The 20,056-nt window shown below is 38.8% G+C and overlaps 1 protein-coding gene across 3 annotated transcripts in view; it reads left to right on the top strand.

The window, feature by feature from the left end:
* The window catches only part of KIF27 (kinesin family member 27), an 80,617-nt gene that overhangs the window by 30,303 nt on the left and 30,258 nt on the right, over positions 1-20,056 (top strand). For all 3 annotated transcript variants that reach the window (XM_077749509.1, XM_077749508.1, XM_077749510.1), the window contains exons 6-10: positions 5,851-6,020; positions 6,465-6,568; positions 8,502-8,657; positions 12,740-12,945; positions 17,939-18,136. In XM_077749509.1, coding sequence (XP_077605635.1) covers positions 5,851-6,020; positions 6,465-6,568; positions 8,502-8,657; positions 12,740-12,945; positions 17,939-18,136 — 834 coding nt within the window. The remainder of the gene's footprint in view (positions 1-5,850; positions 6,021-6,464; positions 6,569-8,501; positions 8,658-12,739; positions 12,946-17,938; positions 18,137-20,056) is intronic.

The raw sequence follows: 20,056 nt of genomic DNA, 5'->3' as shown, positions 1-20,056 counted from the left end.
CCATTTAGCCCCTCCCCCCTCCCACAGTCCCTCCAGCAACCCTCTGTTTGTTCTCCATATTTAAGAGTCTCTTATGTTTTGTCCCTCTCCCTGTTTTTATGTTATTTATATTATATTTATATTATATTTTTATAAATAAATAATTATATTTATATGTATTATATAATCATATTATATTTTATATTATTATATTATATTANAAAAATAATTTTATTTGTTTTTTAATTTACATCCAAGTTAGTTAGCATATAGTGCAACAATGACTTTAGGAGTAAATTACTTAATGCCCTTTACCCATTTAGCCCCTCCCCCCTCCCACAGTCCCTCCAGCAACCCTCTGTTTGTTCTCCATATTTAAGAGTCTCTTATGTTTTGTCCCTCTCCCTGTTTTTATGTTATTTATATTATATTTATATTATATTTTTATAAATAAATAATTATTTTTATATGTATTATATAATCATATTATATTTTATATTATTATATTATATTATTCCTTCCCTTATGTTCATCTCTTTTGTATCTTAAAGTCCTCATATGAGTGAAGTGCTATAATATTTGTTTTTCTCTAACTAATTTCGTTTAGCATAGTGCCCTCGAGTTCCATCCACATAGTTGCAAATGGCAAGATTTCATTATTTTTGATTGCCAAGTAATACTCCATTGTGTATATATACCGCATCTTTATCCAGTCATCCATCGATGGACATTTGGGCTCCTAACATACTTTGGCTGTTGTTGATAGTGATGCTATAAACACTGGGGTACATGTGTCCCTTCAAAACAGCATACCTGTATCCCTTAGATAAATACCTAGTAGTGCAGTTGCTGGGTTGTAGATAAGTTCTATTTTTATTTTTTTGAGGAATCTCTGGAATGTTTTCCAGAGTGGCTGCACCAGTTTTCATTCCTACCAGCAGTGTAAAAGAGGTCCTCTTTCTCCACATCCTTGCCAACATTGGTTGTTGCCTGAGTTGTTAATGTTAGCCATTCTGACAGGTGTTAGGTGGTCTCTCATTGTGGTTTTGATTTGTATTTCCCTGATGATGAGTGATATTGAGCACTTTTCATGTGTTGGTTGGCCATCTGGATGTCTTCTTTGAAGTATCTATTCATGTCTTTTGCCCATTTCTTCACTGGATTATTTGTTTTTTAGGTGTTTGATGAGTTCTTTACAGATTTTGGATACTAACCCTTTATCTGATACGTGGTTTGCAGATATCTTCTCCCATTCCATTGGTTGCCTTTTACATTTGCTGATTGTTTCCTTCACTGTACAGAAGCTTTTTATTTTGATGAGGTCCCAATAGTTCATTTTTGCTTTTGTTTCTCTTGCCTCTGAAGACACATTGAGTAAGAAGTTGCTGCGGCCAAGGTCAGAGGTTTTTGCCTGCTTTCTCCTCAAGGATTTTGATGGTTTCCTGTCTTATGTTTAGGTCTTTGATCCACTTTGAGTTTATTTTTGTGTATGGTATAAGAAAGTGGTCCTGCATGTCACTGCCCAGTTTTCCCAGTACCACTTGCTGAATAGACTGTCTTTATTCCATTGGATACTCTTTCTTGCTTTGTCAAAGATTGGCCATATGTTTGGGGGTCCATTTCTAGGTTCTCTATTCTGTTCCATTGATACTAGTGTCTGTTTTTGTGCCAGTACCATACTGTCTTGATGATTACAGCTTTGTAATACAGCTTGAAGTCCAGGATTGTGTTGCCTCCAGCTTTGGTTTTCTTTTTCAAGATTCCTTTGGCTATTCGGGATTTTTTCTGGTTCCATACAAATTTTAGGATTGTTTGTTCCAGCTCTGTGAAGAATGCTGGTGTTATTTTGATAGGTATTGCATTGAATATGTAGATTGCTTGGGGTAGTATTGACATTTTAACAATATTTGTTCTTCCTATCCTGGAGCATGAAATATTTTTCCATTTTTTGTATAGTTTGTATAGCTATAGAAACTATAGCTTTCTATAGTTTTCCATGTATAGATTTTTCACCTCTTTGGTTAGATTTATTCCTAGCTATTTTATGTTTTTTGGTGTAATTGTAAATGGGATCGATTCCTTGATTTCTCTTTCTGTTGCTTCATTATTGGTGTACAGGAATACAATCAATTTCTGAGCATTGATTTTATATCCTGCGACTTTTCTGAATTCATGGATCAGTTCTAGCAGTTTTTTTGGTGGAATCTTTTGGGTTTTCTGTATAGAGTATCATGTAATCTGCGAAAGTGAAAGTTTGACCTCCTCCTGGCTGATTTGGATGAGTTTTATTTCTTTGTGTTGTCTGATTGGCTAAGACTTCCAATACTGTGTTGAATAACAGTGGCAAGAGTGGACATCCCTGTCGTGTTCCTGACCTTAGGGGAATAGCTCTCAGTGTTTCCCCAGTGAGGATATCAGTGTTGGATCTTTTGTATATGGCTTTTATGATTTTGAGGTTTGCATATGATCAGCAGTTTTAAGAGCCTTGTTCTTACCCTGTGTCCAAGAATCTAGGCCCCTTTTCTTGCTTGGACTGGTTATTGCAGCAGACATGAGAAGGCAGGCTTGCATGGGAAGACCCATTGCATGGCAAGCCTTGTTCAAGTCCTGCTTGTTCCAAGAGTGAGGGAAGGGTTCATACTGAATACCAAAACTAATATACACCCAAGGGGATATCTGAAATACCATTTCATTTTCTCCCGGATCTCTCCTTGGCAGAAATCTAGCTAATATTTTCTTTCTTTTTTTTTTTTTTTAAGTTTATTTATTTTGAGGGAGAGAGAATGTTAGTGGGGCGAGGGGGAGAGAGAGAATCCCAAGCAGGCTCTGCGCTGTCAGCACAGAGCCCGATGTGGGGCTCAAACCCATGAACCATGAGATCTTGACCTGAGCCTAAATCAAGAGTCCAGCTCAACTGATTAAGACACCCAAGCACCCTGGAACTATTTCTTCTACACTTGTTTATACATATTGGAGGGAAAGAGCAAAAAGCTCTTATTTATTTTAAACACATTATTTATTACATTATGTATATACTCATATACTTCCATTACTGGCTTTTCTCAATATATCATGAACACTTAAGAGTTATTAAATATTCTTTTATAACATTATTTTTAATGGCTGAATAATATTTATATATTAAGATAGCATATTATCTTAATATTTATCTTGTGTACTTTTTCATATTATTACACATATTGTTTTCAACTGTCTCTTAATATGAAAAGTTAAACACCAAAATGGAAATATAGAACATATCTACTTATGCAGAACTCCTAAAGAAATTGCCCCTCACAACTAAGTAGTATATAGGTAAATACAAGAAAAACTTTTAGTATTATTTCTCAAACTAATAGGAAAAAAGAAAAAGCTGCTTTGTCTCAATAGATACCAAAAGCTCATCTGATGAAATGTAAAATTGAATCTTGATTTAAACTTAAAGAAAAAAAATGTAACAGAGGTTTCTACTTTCCTAACATGGTAAATACCTGAGGCCAAGAGCCAGTATTATACACACTAAGAGGGCACTTGGAAAGAAGAAAATTAGAGAGGTCCGTCAATGCTTAGGTATAATCTCATATCACAAATACTGATGAAAATCTGCCATGTTGCATTGATTGTAAGACTCACATGTTTTTTTCACATTTTATCATCTTTGATGGCAGGGTATGTTTTATAATTGATGGCATGTCATAGTTTGACAGCTTTTTTTGTTTCTTGATGGAATAAAATTAATGGTGTCTCTTATGCTTGATGGCATTTTAGATTTGATGAAATCTGATATGAAGTGGAAATAAAAGCAATCGGTAACTAATACCACTTTTAGTACTTCATACAATTGTATGCTAAGAAAACCAACCAAGTATTCTTAAGGGATATATTTTAAAAAATCTTCAGAAACCTCCAGGATCAGGGAGAAAAAGTGCTAATGTGGGAATACTTCACTTAAAACTGCCAAACATGATTCGAGAGGCCCCGAGGCTCCAGCAGCCACTGTTTCACCAGGGGTTATGTTATAAATAAGAGTCAAATATGGGTGGAATAGTAAGCTTTCAAGTTTTCTCTAGCCTTGTGGCTGTATAATTCTGGGGAAAAAAATGCTTAGAATAAATATTGGCTTCTAGGTATATACACTTCAGTTAATCTGAATTATTAATCAGCTTCTTTGAATACTTATATTAGTGATCAGTACTGTTTGGGGGTGTGGTTGAAAATGTGAAAGCGCAGAGCTACGGGATGCAGAAGCAGCTAAAGGGAAGCAGGACTCAGTACTTAGGTGGGAAGGCACCAGGTTACTGGAGAAGGGTTTATGTGCCTGGAGGGGGTGGAGAACAATTGCATTGGGTGGAATGACTATTAAGGAATTTTGCTAAATATTATTAATTGTTGTGGAATTTATTTGGTGTTCATTATTAGGCTGAGTCCTTTGGGTTTTTTTGTAGAAAGAAATTTTAAAGGCAATATACAATTGTAGAGAACAATGTTTGACTCTGAACAGAAAGTTTTGTTTGCTCCTGAAATAATTCTCATTCTTCTGACAAAGAAACCTTGATGCCGGTTTGTTTTGGGGCAAAATGGACATGCCGGGCAATTGTCCTTGTTAGAGAAATTCTTCTTGAGTTGATTCTTCTGTAAATAATCTCTGTCCCCACTCCCTCAAACCCCAGGATTGGAAGTCCACCTAGAAAACTTTACTCTGCATCCATCACGGTACCAGTGTGACACAGTCTTATTAGATGGCCGACAGTAGATGCACAAAAATCAGGTTTCAAGGAATACTGAGTGTCAGGCAGGCTCTTCTGGGAGAAATTATGCGAGGGTCCTACATCACTTGAAAATTGATACCATGTGATGTACACATTCCACTAGATGTTATCATTTTAATAGCTTATAATGATATCTGTCCATAAATGGAATGTTTCCTCTAATATTTTATTATTTGCCTTTTTTGAGAAATTACTCTGAGGTTTGGTTACAGAGAGGTGGTGAAAAAGGAAATGTTTGTAACAAAAACTAGAATAAGAATATAAAGGCAACTTCTAATTTCTGTTGTTGTTTTCCTACATCATTTTTTTGAGAGCTAAAGGTGCATTGCCACTCGAAGCATGTTATAAAATAGAAAGTTCTTAGGCTAGCCCATGAAAATCTATTTATCCAGGATACATATTAACTATGTCACTTAGGGGGCACCTGGGTGGCTCAGTCAGCTATGCGTCCAACTTTGGCTCAGGTCATGATCTCACGGTTCGTGGGTTCAAGCCCCACGTCAGGCTCTGTGCTGACAGCTAGCTCAGAGCCTGGAGCCTGTTTCAGATTCTGTGTCTCCCTCTGTCTCTGACCCTCCCCTGTTCATGCTGTCTCTCTCTCAGAAATTAAAAAAAAAAACAAAAAAACTATGTCACTTAGAGCATTAAGTCAGCTCTCCCTAACCACCACATGTAAAGTGTGAGTATATACATTTGGATTTCTCCTAGTATAGTATAAATGTGTCATTGCCTCCTATCACACTGGGTCTGGCTTTCACATTTGTTGGGAAGTGCCCTGCTGTGTTTAAGAGCAGTGATGTTTTCACTTATGCCTCTCTTTGGTTTCATTTTTGAATACTATATTCCATGAAGATATAATTGAAGATAGAGTGCTTTCTAAAAGGAGGAAGAGCTGTGTAGGTTCTGAAGAAAGTATGTGTCTATGGGGTACAATAGCATTGTGAAATTTATTTCTACTTTTTTTGCAAGAATGGGTATTTTCAGTTATTGACTATTTTAAATGCAACTATCTAATATCTCTTAAAAAACACTTTGAGTAACAGGATAAAAATAATGAAAAAAATCACTTTTTTTGTTGTTGGGTGGGGTAATCACTTGTAAGGTCCACACAAGTCCTTCTGTGTACTCTCTGGATCAAGTAGTTGCCGGATTTCGAACACGAAGTCAGATGCTGCTGGGTCACATAGAAGAACAAGATGAAGTCCTCCACTGCCAATTTTCTGATAACAGTGATGATGAAGAATCAGAAGGCCAGGAGAAATCTGCAATTAGGTATGTTAAATATAGCCTGGCTTCATAAACATAATATATGATGCAATAAATATAGGTAGATACTGTAGGGGGGGTTTTCTTTACCATTTAATATAAGAGTAAGTGTTTGCTAAAGCACTGCCTACTCATGTATTAGGAAACCAATGTTTGAACACAACTCATCAATCTTAAAATTGAAAAATAATTTTGCATTTAGGGCTTTTATAGCTGTTGGGTTTTAATTTTCAGAGAGAATATGTTTGGATTTCCTGATTTTGCTGCCATGGTGGCAACAAATATGAATTTTCCACTGAGTTCAACCTGGGGGAGATGAGAGATATGAGAAAATTTATATAATTAATAATTTTTTAATATTACTGTCAGTTTTGGGGGGACAATTTGAGGGCAGATGAAAACAAACAGACAAGTTACCTTTGATCTTGTTTTGTTTTTTTTTTTTTTTAGATGTAGAAGTCGCTCATGGATGCAAAAGCCAGGCTCTGTTTGTTCTCTTGTTGAATTGAATGATATTCAGGATCAAACACCAAAGTCAGGTTTGGGGAATGAAGGTACACAGACTCTCTCAAGTAATTTAGATCTAATGTTTATGCCACTTCTCTTTTTCTATAGCCAGTAATTTAATTCTCAAAGGTGAGAACTCAGTTGGAGTACTTTCTTGGTAGGTAGAGCTTCCTTTATGCTCTCTTCTCTACCTCCAATTTTTCACTCTCTATTCATTAATAAAACAAAAAATTTTCCCAGTAAATTCTGACGAGAGTTATAGGCTAAATGCCTCAGAATGGGGATTTTGTATTCAAACTTGAGTTGATATTTACATTGTAAATTTTTCAAAAATTATTTAAGTTTATTTATTTATTTTGAAAGAGAGTGCATGTGAGCAGGGGAGGGAGAGGGAGGGGGGGGAGAGAGAGAATCCCAGGCAGGCTCTGCACTGTCAGCACAGTGCCCGATACGGGGTTTGAACTCAAGAACTGCAAGATCAGGGGCGCCTGGGTGGCTCACACGGTTAGGCTGCAGACTTCAGCTCAGGTCATGATCTTGCGGTTCGTGGGTTCGAGCCCCGCGTTGGGCTCTGTGCTGACGGCTAGCTCAGCTTGTTTCAGATTCCATGTCTCCCTCTCTCTCTGACCCTCCCCTGCTCACACTCTCTCTGTCTCTCTCTAGGAAATAAACAAAACATTTTTTAAAAAATTAAGAAAAAAGAACTGCAAGATCATGACCTGAGCTGAAGTCGGACAGTTATGTGACTGAGCCAGCCAGGTGCCCCTAAAATACGTGTTACATAATGTCCCAGGTATCTGCAGCTCCCCTGGCAGTAGTGATGTATGTGACATTTGAGCCAAGTTAGTCTGCTGAGCGCTCGTGATGTTGTAGTACACAACTGATGAGCATTTTTATGCATGAAATAACAGCATCAGAAACACGTGTGTTGCCAAAACTATGTTGTAGTAGGAGATTTTTAACTAATTTCTCTTGGTCTACAAGTGGTCCAAACACACACAAAAAAAGAGCATAGCAAATGTAAATAACACGATAGATAAGTCCTCCACTATGAAAATAGAGAGTATCTTCTTTTAAAGAGCCTGTGCATGTTCTGTTAACAAAACATTGACTGTATGTCACAAATAAAACTGAAATAAATTTTTTTTAACATTTTTAAATTTTTATTTATTTCTAGGAGAGAGAGAGAGAGAGACAGCGTGAGCAGGGGAGGGTCAGAGAGAGAGGGAGATACAGACTCTGAAATAGGCTCCAGGCTCTGAGCTGGCAGTCAGCACAGAGCCCGACGTGGGGCTTGAACCCATGAACTGCAAGATCATGACCTAAGCGAAAGTTGGACGCTTAACCGACTAAGCCACCCAGGCGCCCCTGAAATAAATTTTTAAAAATGTATAAATAGTATAGAGAAGTACTACTCAGGTAGCCATCCCTGAGCTATTTGTCGCTGGTCTACAGTCAGGTAAGAAACTTATGTCAGAATGTAAATCAGTGCGCTAGTTTCTTCACTGAGGAAGTCTTGCTGTGGGAAAAAAAAATTCTCTGAATTAAAACAGTGACATAGTTGGCTTATGTGCCAGTAATCAACAGTGTTGGCGTACACTTTGGTGGTGTAGACAGACCACATTCCCTGATGACCATTAAAGTAGAAGTTAATGGGAAAAAATGTCAACCCTCTACCCATCTGGAGATTTTATACTTTTCTTAAATAACTGAGGTTAGAGAAAGCTCAAATCACATACCTAAGGACAATGATGAACTGTGTATCAGAGCCCACAGGATATGACTAAAACTCGCTTTAAGGTAGAAAATTGAAGTCCCAATTGCCATGTATTTTTTCCTTCCTTTCTTTCCCATTCTGTTTGTCTCTTCCTCTGCTACCTCTAGACTGCTTGTTTCTGCTTCTCTTATTTAACTCACTTCTGTGGAATACTCTATGAGCAGGTAGTTTTATTTCTCCATTCTGTTGCTTTTTCTTTGAAGATTTAAAGATTGAATGTCTCCAGGAGAGTCAAGAGTTGAACTTGCAAAAATTGAGGAATTCAGAACTCATACTTACTGCAGCTAAACAGAAAGTGAGAGAACTTACAATTAACATCAAGATGAAGGAAGATCTAATTAAAGAATTAATAAAAACAGGTAATAACATCCCTTGAGCCAACTTCTATGAGAAAGAAAAGTGTCTAAAATTGCTTCTGATGTTTTAACATTTACTTTAGTTTTTGACACTGAGGACTATCCACTGTAGCTTAGAATTTGGTATAACCGGGTTTGTTTCATAGAGAACAGGCAAAGGTTGGTTATCAGAAGAACTTTGTTACATTGGGATTTTGTCTGTGAATTGTTCCACCACTGAGGGCTTTGTCTCTTGTTGAAAGGCTATAGGCATTTAATGTTTTTCACCACTTTTTAAGAAACATTATTCTAGGTATCTGGGAATATGTCTGAGATGTTTCTCTAACTCATTTTAATATTTATTTTAAATTGTTAGTCCTCATTCTCTTGGATAGTTCATTTTTAACATTATTTATAAACTTTATATTTAAAAAAGTTTTTTTTAACACTTATTTATTTTTGAGAGACAGAGATAAAGCACGAGCAGAGGAGGGGCAGAGAGAGAGAGAGATACACACACACACACAGAATCTGAAGCAGGCTCCAGGCACTGAGCTGTTAGCACAGAGCCCGACGTGGGGCTTGAACCACGAACCATGTGATTATGACCTGAGCCAAGGTCAGACACTTAACCGACTGAACCACCCAGGTGCCCCTAAACTTTATATTTTAAATGTAGATCATTTTTAGTTTTCTAAAGATGTAAGGATTTATTCTTGATAGCTGTTCTCTCAGTGAGCCAAGCTTTTAGCTCTTCCCCTTACTCTCAGATTCTGCCTGGTTGGGCATGTTCCACATCCTCCCCTCACCCTTAGCTACATTAGGAGGCTTGCCTTGAAAAGCACATCTCAGCTCCCCCCACCACCCCTGCCCCAATAGACTCAACGTGTGAGCTTTGACTACTTGAAATTCAGTAAGGAATTGAAGGGATAAGAGACCATAGCATTTCTTTTTCTTAGTTCCAATGAACATTGGTCCCATTTAAAGGAACTGAAGGAAATATTATCTTCCTTTTCCTTAAGCCCAAGGCTATAATTACACTCAGATTACATGAATTATGGTGGCTCCTAGCTCCTCTGCCAGCAAGGGGCAACCTGCCTTCCCACTTCCCTCCTCTGTGTTCTGGCTGGCTGTCGTCTGTCATCTTGCACTCCAGAGCTGCTGTGCCAAAGCATTTTCCTTCCTCAGTCCTAGTGACGAATGTGCTATATACCATTCCAGCTTTAGGTGTCGTAGATTTATTTTAAAAAATTTTTAATGTTTATTTATTTTTAGGAGAGAGAGAGACAGAGTGTGAGTCAGGGAGGGGCAGAGAGAGAGGGAGACACAGAATCCAAAACAGGATCCAGGCTTTTAGCTGTCAGCACAGAGACCAATGCAGGGCTCGAACTCAGGATTGGCAAGATCATGACCTGAGCCGAAGTCGGATGCTTAACCGACTGAGCCACCCAGGTGCCCCTAGGTGTGCCAGATGTTTAATTGAGCTTGACCATGCTCCTTCCTCAAAGGCAGGATCAATGTTAATACATCTGTTGTAGGAATGCCTAGGAATTGATTTAGGGGTAAAAAGTTTTGTTTTGTTTTGTTTTGTTTTTTTAAATGTTTGTTTATTTCTAGGAGACAGAGAGAGAGAGACAGCATGAGCAGGGGAGGGTCAGAGAGAGAGGGAGTCACAGACTGAAACAGGCTCCAGGCTCTGAGCTGGCAGTCAGCACAGAGCCCGACACGGGGCTCGAACCCACGAACCGTGAGATCATGACCTAAGCGAAAGTTGGACGCTTAACCAACTAAGCCACCCAGGCACCCCAAGGGGTAAAAAGTTTTTTTATGTTTATTTATTTTTGAGAGAGAGAGAGAGAGAGAGAGACAGAGCACGAGCAGGGGAGAGGCAGAGAGAGGGAGACACAGAATCCAAAGCAGGCTCCAGACTGAGCTGTCAGCACAGAGCCCGACACAGGGCTCAAACTCAGAAACCATGAGATCCTGACCTGAGCCAAAGTCGGATACTCAACCAACTAAGCCACCCCGGTGCCCCTGATTTAGGGGTTTAAATAGCTTCTCCATCAGGATGCTGCCTGTGGGAGTTAAGAATATGCATCCCTCTGGAATAAATGATTTTTAGAGGTTATACCATCGTGAGATCTCTCACTAAACAAGCACGCTTTTGTAGCCTGGTATGTTCATCCTGGTTGCCTCAAAATAAAGGATACCTGAACTTACCCAGAGAAGGTCCTCTTCTTACTCATGAGAACCAAGGGCAGTTTGGAGCTGTCCTTAGGACTGGTGACCAGCAGAAGGGTCAACGTGTGCTTGCTTTTCAAATCCTCCGCACCAAAGACCCAGTAGCAATTATTTCAGCCAACAATAACTGACAGCTATACTGTATTTCATCAATTCTAATCACATTCTTTCACATTTTAATACCTCTGAAGTCAGGATGCACCTTACCATCAGTGGTATCCTGGTATTTTACCGTGTAACTGGTATAGTGGACACTGTACCTTTTTTCTCAGTGACTCATAAAATATTGGCGTGTTGAACAGTATATGAGGTCTTAATTAATTAAAATATAGTAATCCTGTATTTTAATGCTAGTCAATCAGTTATATAGAGAGAAGAAAACTCACAGTGCATTTAGTTCAGTAATTCCTTTTTACTAATAAAAATTAAAGATATTCAGTGTAGCAGAACAAACTGGCCCTCGTAAATTATTCATCCATGAGCTTTGGACTCATTTTTCCATTGCCATGAGTTTGCTTGTCTAGTTCAAGGATAAGTTGACTACTCAGAACAGATTTAAACCAAATGTTTAGGGTCTAGTAGCTTAGAATGAAGAGAGATACCAAATATCTATTTTCTGTTTTCCTCTATATTCCAAGTATTAGAAAAGCACTGAAAAAGAATCCACCTTTAACAAGTTCATTTGAGTGGAAAAGGAGGGGCCAGCTCTAGGATGAAAGTTTCATAAGACATAACAATCAGATGTATTGTGGGCCTTGTTTGGATGGTGATTAAAATAAACCACTTGAAAAAGACATTTTGAGACCATTGGGAAAGTCTGGATAGATTCAGGTAGGGATTAATAATGTTAGGTGTGAAAGAATTTTGCCTATGTCCATGTTTGATATAGATGTTTACTGAAGTAAGATGACATCTAGAATTTTTTATTTTTAGTTATTTAATGTTTATTTTTGAGAGAGAGAGAGAGAGAGAGACTGCATGAGTGGGGGGAGGGGGGCAGAGAGAGAGGGAGACACAGAATCTGAAGCAGGTTCCAGGCTCTGAGCTGTTAGCACAGAGCCCGACGTGTGGGGCTCAAATCCACGAACCATGACATCATGACCTGAGCCACCCAGGCACCCATTTTTTTTTAATGTTTATTTATTTTTGAGAGAGAGAAGGAGTGTGTGCATGAGTGGGAGATAGGCAGAGAGAAGGGACAGAGGATCCACAGTGAGTATAGCGCTGACAGCAGCAAGCCTGTTGCGGGGCTTGAACTCATGAGTTCATGACTTGAGCTGAAGTTGGACGCTTAACTGACTAAGCCACCCAGGTGCCCCTGCTTTATAATTCTTAAGCTAATAAAAACAGAAGAAAGACACAGATGAAGCAACTGTGGCAAAATCTTGATAACTCTTGAATCTCAGTGATGGGGGTGGGGGGTTCATCATATTAGTTTTCTACTTTTGATATGTTGGAAAGTTTTCATACTAAGAGAAAAAAAGATTAAAGATAGCAGGAAGCCAAAGTGTTGTTAGCAAAGCCGTTGTTACCCCATATATTTTTCTTACCTGGAGTTTGATGCCAGCAAAGCTAAACTGCAAATTTAGAAAATCAGAAATGTCACACACACACAAAGTTGAGCCTGTGAGGTGAAGGAATGGCACCAGATGGGAACGGTCATTAAGCAACTAATTATTAAGAGGCCAGGTGGCAAGTTGTATTTGATGGAGACGGGTGGGGACAGCTGGGTTCGTAATGCTCTGTCTTAAATAGATACACTGCCCAGGAGGATTTTGAAGAATAGAACATTTTAAAGATTTTGCTATTTTACTTGGCTGTTTTTTTTTTTAACATGCTTTCTAATTGTTATCACTGTGGTGAAGGTAACGATGCCAAGTCTGTAAGCAAACAGTATTCTCTGAAAGTAACAAAACTTGAGCACGAAGCAGAACAGGCGAAAGTGGAATTAACTGAAACAGAGAAGCAGCTACAGGAACTAGAAAACAAAGATCTTTCTGATATTGCTTTGAAGGTAAAATTACAGAAGGAATTCCGCAAAAAGATGGACGCTGCAAAGCTGAGAGTCCAGGTAATGTAAAGAATGTGACTTAGCAAACTTCCTTAAGGCTTGTGTACCTGGTTAGGAGAGAAGTAGGAGTCCGGTTTTCCCAAAAAGAGAAACCGGAGGGCAGCTTTTCTTTTCCGGAGTGCTAGCACGTTTGCCTGCTTTCTGTCTGGGTACTACATTCTCTGTTCAAAAAGTATATTATTTTAAACTGTTTATCCAAAACCATGGTAAGAAATAAAGATCACCACAGAAGCTGTGTTCTTTTCTGAGGGACAAAAGATTGATGCTTAAGTAATGTACATAAAACATCTGGTGTGTATACAGCACTTTGTAGACACTCAACAAACGCTAAGTATTTCAGATGGTTTTCTCAAACCATAACTGATTGTGTTAAGACAGGTTGGTAATTGACTACTACATCTCATCCTTGATTTCCTAAGGCTACCATTAAAAATCCTATTCTATGAGAAATATCCCATTCCAGAAAGATTTTGTATATAATGAAGCCATTTTCAGATGCTTTGGGGATGACCAGAGTGTTTTGTTAGTCTGATTATAATGAATCTGCTAGAATGCTATCTCCGTGGTTTTTTTAAATTTTTTAATTTTTGAGAGAGAGAGAGAGAGACAGAATGTAAACAGGGCAGTGGCAGAGAGAGAAGGAGACACAGAATCTGAAGCAGGCTCCAGTCTCCGAGCTGTCAGCACAGAGCCCAACGCGGGGCTCGAACCCATGAACCATGGTCATGGCCTGAGTCATGTCAGACACTCAACCAAATGAGCCACCCAGGCGCTCCTCCATTTTTTTCATTCATAATCTATTTACTTTAATATCATTTCCACTGTAGGTAGAATGGAATTGTAGTTCACCTGTTCAGAGTTTTTTTTTCTTTTTTCTTCAAACTGCTGCAATTATTCTCTCCACAAGGGCTGTGTTCACTATATACAAACAGACCAAAAAAACAAATCCTTCCTCCTCGGGTTTTGTGGGTTTTAAAAATTTTTGTTTCTGTTTTAAGAGAGAGAGCCTGAGTAGGGGAGAAGGGCAGAGGGAGAGAGAGAGAAAGAGAGAGAATTTTAAGCAGGCTCCACACTTAGTTCAAAGCCCGACGCAGGGGCTTGGTCCTACGACTCTGGGATCATGACCTGGGCTGAAATCAAGAGTCTGCCACTCAACTGACTGAGCCAGCCAGGCACCCCCCTACTAGGTAGGGTTTTTAATGCCACCTCCAACATCTGGCCATTCCCGCTAAAATGTTTACCTAAGTAGCCTCTCAACACAAAGTTAAAATATTAGTATGACTTAATGTGTGAACTGCTTAGAGGAGGGCATGGTAGTTGTGTCACACCTACTTCAGAGTACTTATTTTCAGAGTACATATTTCCACTTAGCAGTTCACCTCAGAGAGTCTTAGGATCAGTTCTTTTTCAGTTCTTGACCCTTAAAATTAAGGCTGCAATGTCTAACAGTTCTCATTTGAACAAAACAATTAAGATTTTTCTTTTGTGTTTATAAAGAAATTTTACTTATAATTTCATAGTTTTATATCCAAGCTTCAGTTCTGACTGTAATTCTTTTAATCAATAATAACCAGAATGATTGTGATTCTAAAGGGGCAGTTTATCATATACGTCTATGGTTTAAGCCTTGTTTGTAGATTTAGCAAAGATGGTATGTTCTATGTTTCACACAGCTAAAATATTTGAATTAAAGGATTAGGTGAAAGGTTATTTTTTAACAATGTTTATTTATTTTGAGAGACAGAGTGCAAGTTGGGGAGAGGAGGGGGTGGAGGTAGGGGAGACAGAGAGAGACAGAGAGAGGGAGGGAAGGGGGAGAGAGAGAGAGAGAAGCCCAGGCTGGCTCTGGGTTGTCAGCACGGAGCCTGACACAGGGCTCAATCTCACAAACTGAGAGATCATGACCTGAGCCGAAATCAAGAGTTGGGTGCTTAACCAACTGAGCCACTCAGGCGCCTCTAAGTGAAAGGTTATTAGAGTTTGAGAATTATCATGTTTTTGTTTTTCATGTTTCTTGTTGAATATCCTTTTCTAGTAAGGGGACTGATAAGGAAAGGAAAGAAGACACAGAACATGGTTAAGCTCAGAAGAAGCATCCCATTCAGCAGAGGACTGAAACAGGATTCCCATGTAGTTTTAGAAATGCCTGTGCCTTTGACCTGTTCATGTACAGCCAGTGGGAATGGGGATGATAACGGTGATGGGGATGAGAGGAGGATAGTTGCCCATTGTTAAGTGTCTACATACTGGATGTTTCATAAGTATTATTTAATCATTATTTAACCCTCTAGAATGAATATTTTTATTCTGTTTTGCAAACGAGGAAGCTACATTTTAAAAAGGTAAAATAGCTCGAGTCTCATAGTTGAGGTGACAGTAACGGTTTTCAGTACTCTAGCATCTGATGCCATTTTTATTTAATTAATTATTTTCTTTAATGTTTTTCAATTCCATTTTGAGAGAGAGAGAGCACAAGCAGGGGAGGAGCAGACAAGAGGGAGAGAGAATCCCAAGCAGGCTCTGGGCTGTCAGAGCAGAGCCCAAGGTGGGGCTCCATCTCACGAACCATGAGATCATGACCTGAGCCAAAATCAAGATTCATACGCTTAACCAACTGAGGCACCTAAAATCTAGATTTATACAGAGACCCATATGACGCATTAATCCTTTTAGGCTAATAGCAGTAGAGGTGTACTTTAAAAAAATTTTTTTTTTTCTGAGAGAGAGAGAGCGAGACAGAGAGACAGTGTGAGCTTGGGAGGGTCAGAGAAAGAGGGAAATACAGAATCTGAAATAGGCCCCAGGCTCTGAGCTAGCTGTCAGCACAGAGCCTAACGCAGGGCTTGAACCCATGAACTGTGAAATCATGACCTGAGCTGAAGTTGGACACTTAACTGACTGAGCCATCCAGGCACCCCAGTAAAGGTGTACTTTTTTTTTTTTTAAGTTTTTTAAATGTTTTTATTTATTTTTGAGAGAGACAGAGAGCGAGCAGGGAAGGGACAGAGAGAGAGGGAGACACAGAAGCCGAAGCAGGCTCCAGGCTCCGAGCTGTCAGCAAAGAGCCTGACGCAGGGCTTGAACCCACGGACTGTGAGTCATGACCTGAGCCGAAGTCGGACGCTTAACCGACTGAGCCACCCAGGTGCCCCAGTAAAGGTGTACTTTTGAGCATGTGTGGAATAAGTACAAAATCCATTGGTAACCCATCTCACTTTTAAATAAGATTATCAGTACTTATACCTTCAGTATTATGTGGAAAGGCACCAAAATGCTAGTATTATCATTTTTGCCCCAGTAATGCAATTACTACCAAAAGTTAATTGTGGCAAAGCCACTATCCAGATCTGGGGCTGGGAATGTAGAGTCCTGTGGCCTCCAAGCTAGTGGTACTCAAAGTAGTTTGTCTGAGGATTGTTATTGGTCTGATGAGATAAAGGCAAATAGGAGTGTAGCTCCCTTCATCAAAAACATCTTGACATATGGGGCGCCTGGGTGGCTCATTTGGTAAAGCGTCTGGCTTTGGCTCAGGTCATGATCTGATGGCCTGTGAGTTCGGGCCCCGCGTTGGGCTCTGTGCTCACAGCTCGGAGCCTGGAACCTGCTTTGAATTCTGTGTCTCGTTCTCTCTCTGCTCCTTTTTGACTTGAGCTCTGTCTTTCTCTCTCTCTCAGAAATAAATAAACATTAAAAATTTTTTAAAAAAGTAATAAAGGTTATTTATTTGAAAAAACAAAAGTCTTGACACAACCAGTGTCCACTGAATCTGACAGCATGCTTAGCGGTGGTGCAGGCTAACAGCATGTGTGGGACTCGTACTGGTTCAAACACCACACTTTGAGCAGCACCTCTCAAAGCAAATATGCTTTTGCCAACAACATATTGCCAAGATAAAGGGAATAACTGTAGTCTTCATAAATTACAAATGACTTCACCTTAACTTTTTTAATGTAACAGGTACTTAGTGCAATGCTAAGATACATAATACATGTTTAATACGTGTTTGCCCAGGAGTAAATTGGAACACTGGCATTTTATATTCATAGTATAAACTATTTGCAAATGTTCACAAATTTTTTATCCTTCCCATTGATATGTGAGCTAAATGAGGAGAAGCTTTATTTAAAATAACTAAACTGCTGGGGCGCCTGGGTGGCTTAGTCGGTTAAGCGTCCGACTTTCGCTTAGGTCATGATCTCGCGGTTCGTGGGTTCGAGCCCCGCGTCGGGCTCTGTGCTGACTGCCAGCTCAGAGCCTGGAGCCTGTTTCAGTCTGTGACTCCCTCTCTCTCTGACCCTCCCCTGCTTACACTGTCTCTCTCTCTCTCTCCTAGAAATAAATAAAATTAAAAAAATATATATTAAAATAACTAAACTGGTAATCATAATGGTTGGTCACTGTCAGGGAAAATGGATCATCTTCACTCCAGGATTAATTATTTAGATTATAGCAAGATATAAAAGAACAACACAGTGGACAACTTTGCAATCACATAAATAGAACAGATCTCTGTGATAAGACCTTTAAGATAAGTACAAAAAAAGGAAGGTGAAAAATAGTCTATTTAGAATATGTCTGAAGTCAATTGCATGCATAGCCATTATTTCTGGAAGAATAAGAAATTGGCAATTTTGTGTGGGAGCAGGACAATAGATTCAGATCAGAGAGAAGTCTCTAAATATAAGTTCAGCTTTGTATTCTTTTAATTTTTATCATTTTTAAACTAAAACATTCAGTAAAAAATAAAAGACATCAGTTTTGTTCTGTTTGGCTGGCTGTATCAGGGAGTCTCATCATTCTCTGTATCTGGTGAAAATTATGATGGTGACCCAATTGTAAAAGTAGACGTGTAGAAAACAATTATGAACTTACCAAAAATAACAAAAATCTAGGCAAAATGCCTACTAACCTTTGCCATAGAATGACAAGTTTGTTAACTTGAGTTTTGTGGGAGATTCAGCTTTTCATTTTGAAATGTTCCATATGATCGCAGGTCTTACAGAAGAAGCAGCAAAATAGTAAGAAATTGGCATCCCTGTGCATCCAAAATGAGAAACGTGCTAATGAGCTGGAGCAGAACGTAGATCACTTGAAATATCAAAAGGTACAGCTGCAAAAGAGACTTCGAGAAGAAAATGAAAAAAGGAAGCAACTGGATGCAGAAATTAAGCGGGATCAACAAAAAATCAAAGTAATACTGTCATACTTTCCTGCTAAGCCTAAGTATGAAATGTTAAATGGCTCAGGGCTGATGAAGCCTGGGTCTTGATTCACTTGGCTTCTGCGGTATCTGACCTTGGCCTTTCCTTGCCTGCTGTCCTCATTCATTTAATGCTTTGTCCATTTACGTAGTAAAACCTATGTATTGAATTCTGAGTACTGTCTTGAAGGCTTTGACTTCATAGAAGAAAGTACAGTGATAACAGCTACTCTGATGAGGACCTTAACTTTATCAGAGACTGTCAAAAACATAAAGGTGACCCTAAAATATATCTAACATTTGATAGGATTTCCCATTTCCAAAGTGCTTTGACATGCATTGTCCATGTGACATCATGAGAAAAAGCACAAGGTAAAATGGTGCCATTTCACTCATAATGAACAGAAGAATGATCAGGCCTGTATGCCCAGCAGTTCTATAGAATGGATTGGGCTGTGGAGGAGCTAGTGGTGTCAGCCCGGGCTCTGGGGCCAGGCCAGCATGGGTTCAAATCCCAGCCTTCTCAGTTCCTGGCTGGATTGTTTACTGAGAACATCACTTATCCTCTCTGAGTCTGTTTATTCCTATCAAAAATAGCCTCAATCATACTTAAAACTTAACTCACAGGACTTTTTTGAAAAAGAGGAGGATTATCATGATCACAGCAACAGCAATAACGAACATTCATCCAGCACTAGGTACTAGGCTCCTTTCTGTTGAAATGTTAAGCTGAACCCAAGGCTTGGAACATAATTTAAGCCAAGTCACTGATTCTTTTTTTTAACAGCTGTACTGAGATATTATTCACATACCATATAATTCACCCATGTAAAATAAACAATTCAGTGGGTTTGGGCATATTACATTATTAATTTTTATAAGTTTTGGTAAAATAAACGTAAAATGTTTCATTTTAATCAAGTTTAGGTGTACAGTTCCATGACATCAATTACATTCACAATGTTGTACAGCTGAGACCACTAGTTATTTTCAAACATTTTTCCCTCTTCCCCCAGAGCCCTGGTAACTTCTCATCTGCTTCTGTCTCTCTAAATTTGCCTATTCTAGCTATTTCATGTAAATGGAATCATACAAGATTTATCCTGTGTCTGGCTTATTTCACTTTTCATAATGTGTTCAAGGCTCATCAGTGTTGTAGCATGTATCAGACCATTATTTTTTGTGGCCAAGTAATACTCTGTTGTGTGGACATACCACACTTTGTCCATCCATTCATCTGTTGGTAGACACTTGGGCTGCTTCTGCCTTTTGGCTACTGTGAACAATACTGTGGTAAAAATCAGCCTACAAGTTAACTGTTTTAAGTGTTAGGAGTAGAATCGCTGGGTCATAGGATAATTCTGTTTAGTTTTTTCAGGAACCACCATTTTTGGTAGTGATAACACCATTTTACATTTCCACCAGCAATGTATGAGGGTTTTAATTTCTCCATATCTCTGCCACCACATGTTATTTTCTGTTCCTTTTTTATTATAGTTATCCAAGTGTGAGTGAAGTGATATCTCATTGTAGTTTTAATTTGCATTTCCCTAACAACTAATGATGTCGAGCATCTTTTCATGCTCTTATTGGCCATTTGTAGATCTTGTGTGGAGAATTGTCTATTCAATTTCTTTGTCTACTTTTTAAATGGATTATCTTTTTTATTGTTAACTTGTAGGAGTTCTTTTATGTACTCTGGACATTAAACTAACTCTCACATACATGACTTCTATGTATTTTTCCCATTCTGTAGGTTATCTTTAAACTTTTTTTCTTTAAACAGCAGGTGAATTCCTGTCTGCAAGATTTGTAAGACTAAAAAAACATTTTTTTGTTCATTTATTTTTGAGAGAGAGAGAGACAGAGTGTGAGTGGGGGAGGGCAGAGTGAGAGGAAGACACAGAATCT

This window comes from Crocuta crocuta, unplaced genomic scaffold (assembly GCF_008692635.1).
Source record: "Crocuta crocuta isolate KB4526 unplaced genomic scaffold, BGI_CrCroc_1.0 scaffold99, whole genome shotgun sequence".
Taxonomy (NCBI): domain Eukaryota; kingdom Metazoa; phylum Chordata; class Mammalia; order Carnivora; family Hyaenidae; genus Crocuta; species Crocuta crocuta.
Note: the sequence above shows the minus strand (reverse complement) of the source record. Positions and strands in the feature narration are given on the sequence as shown.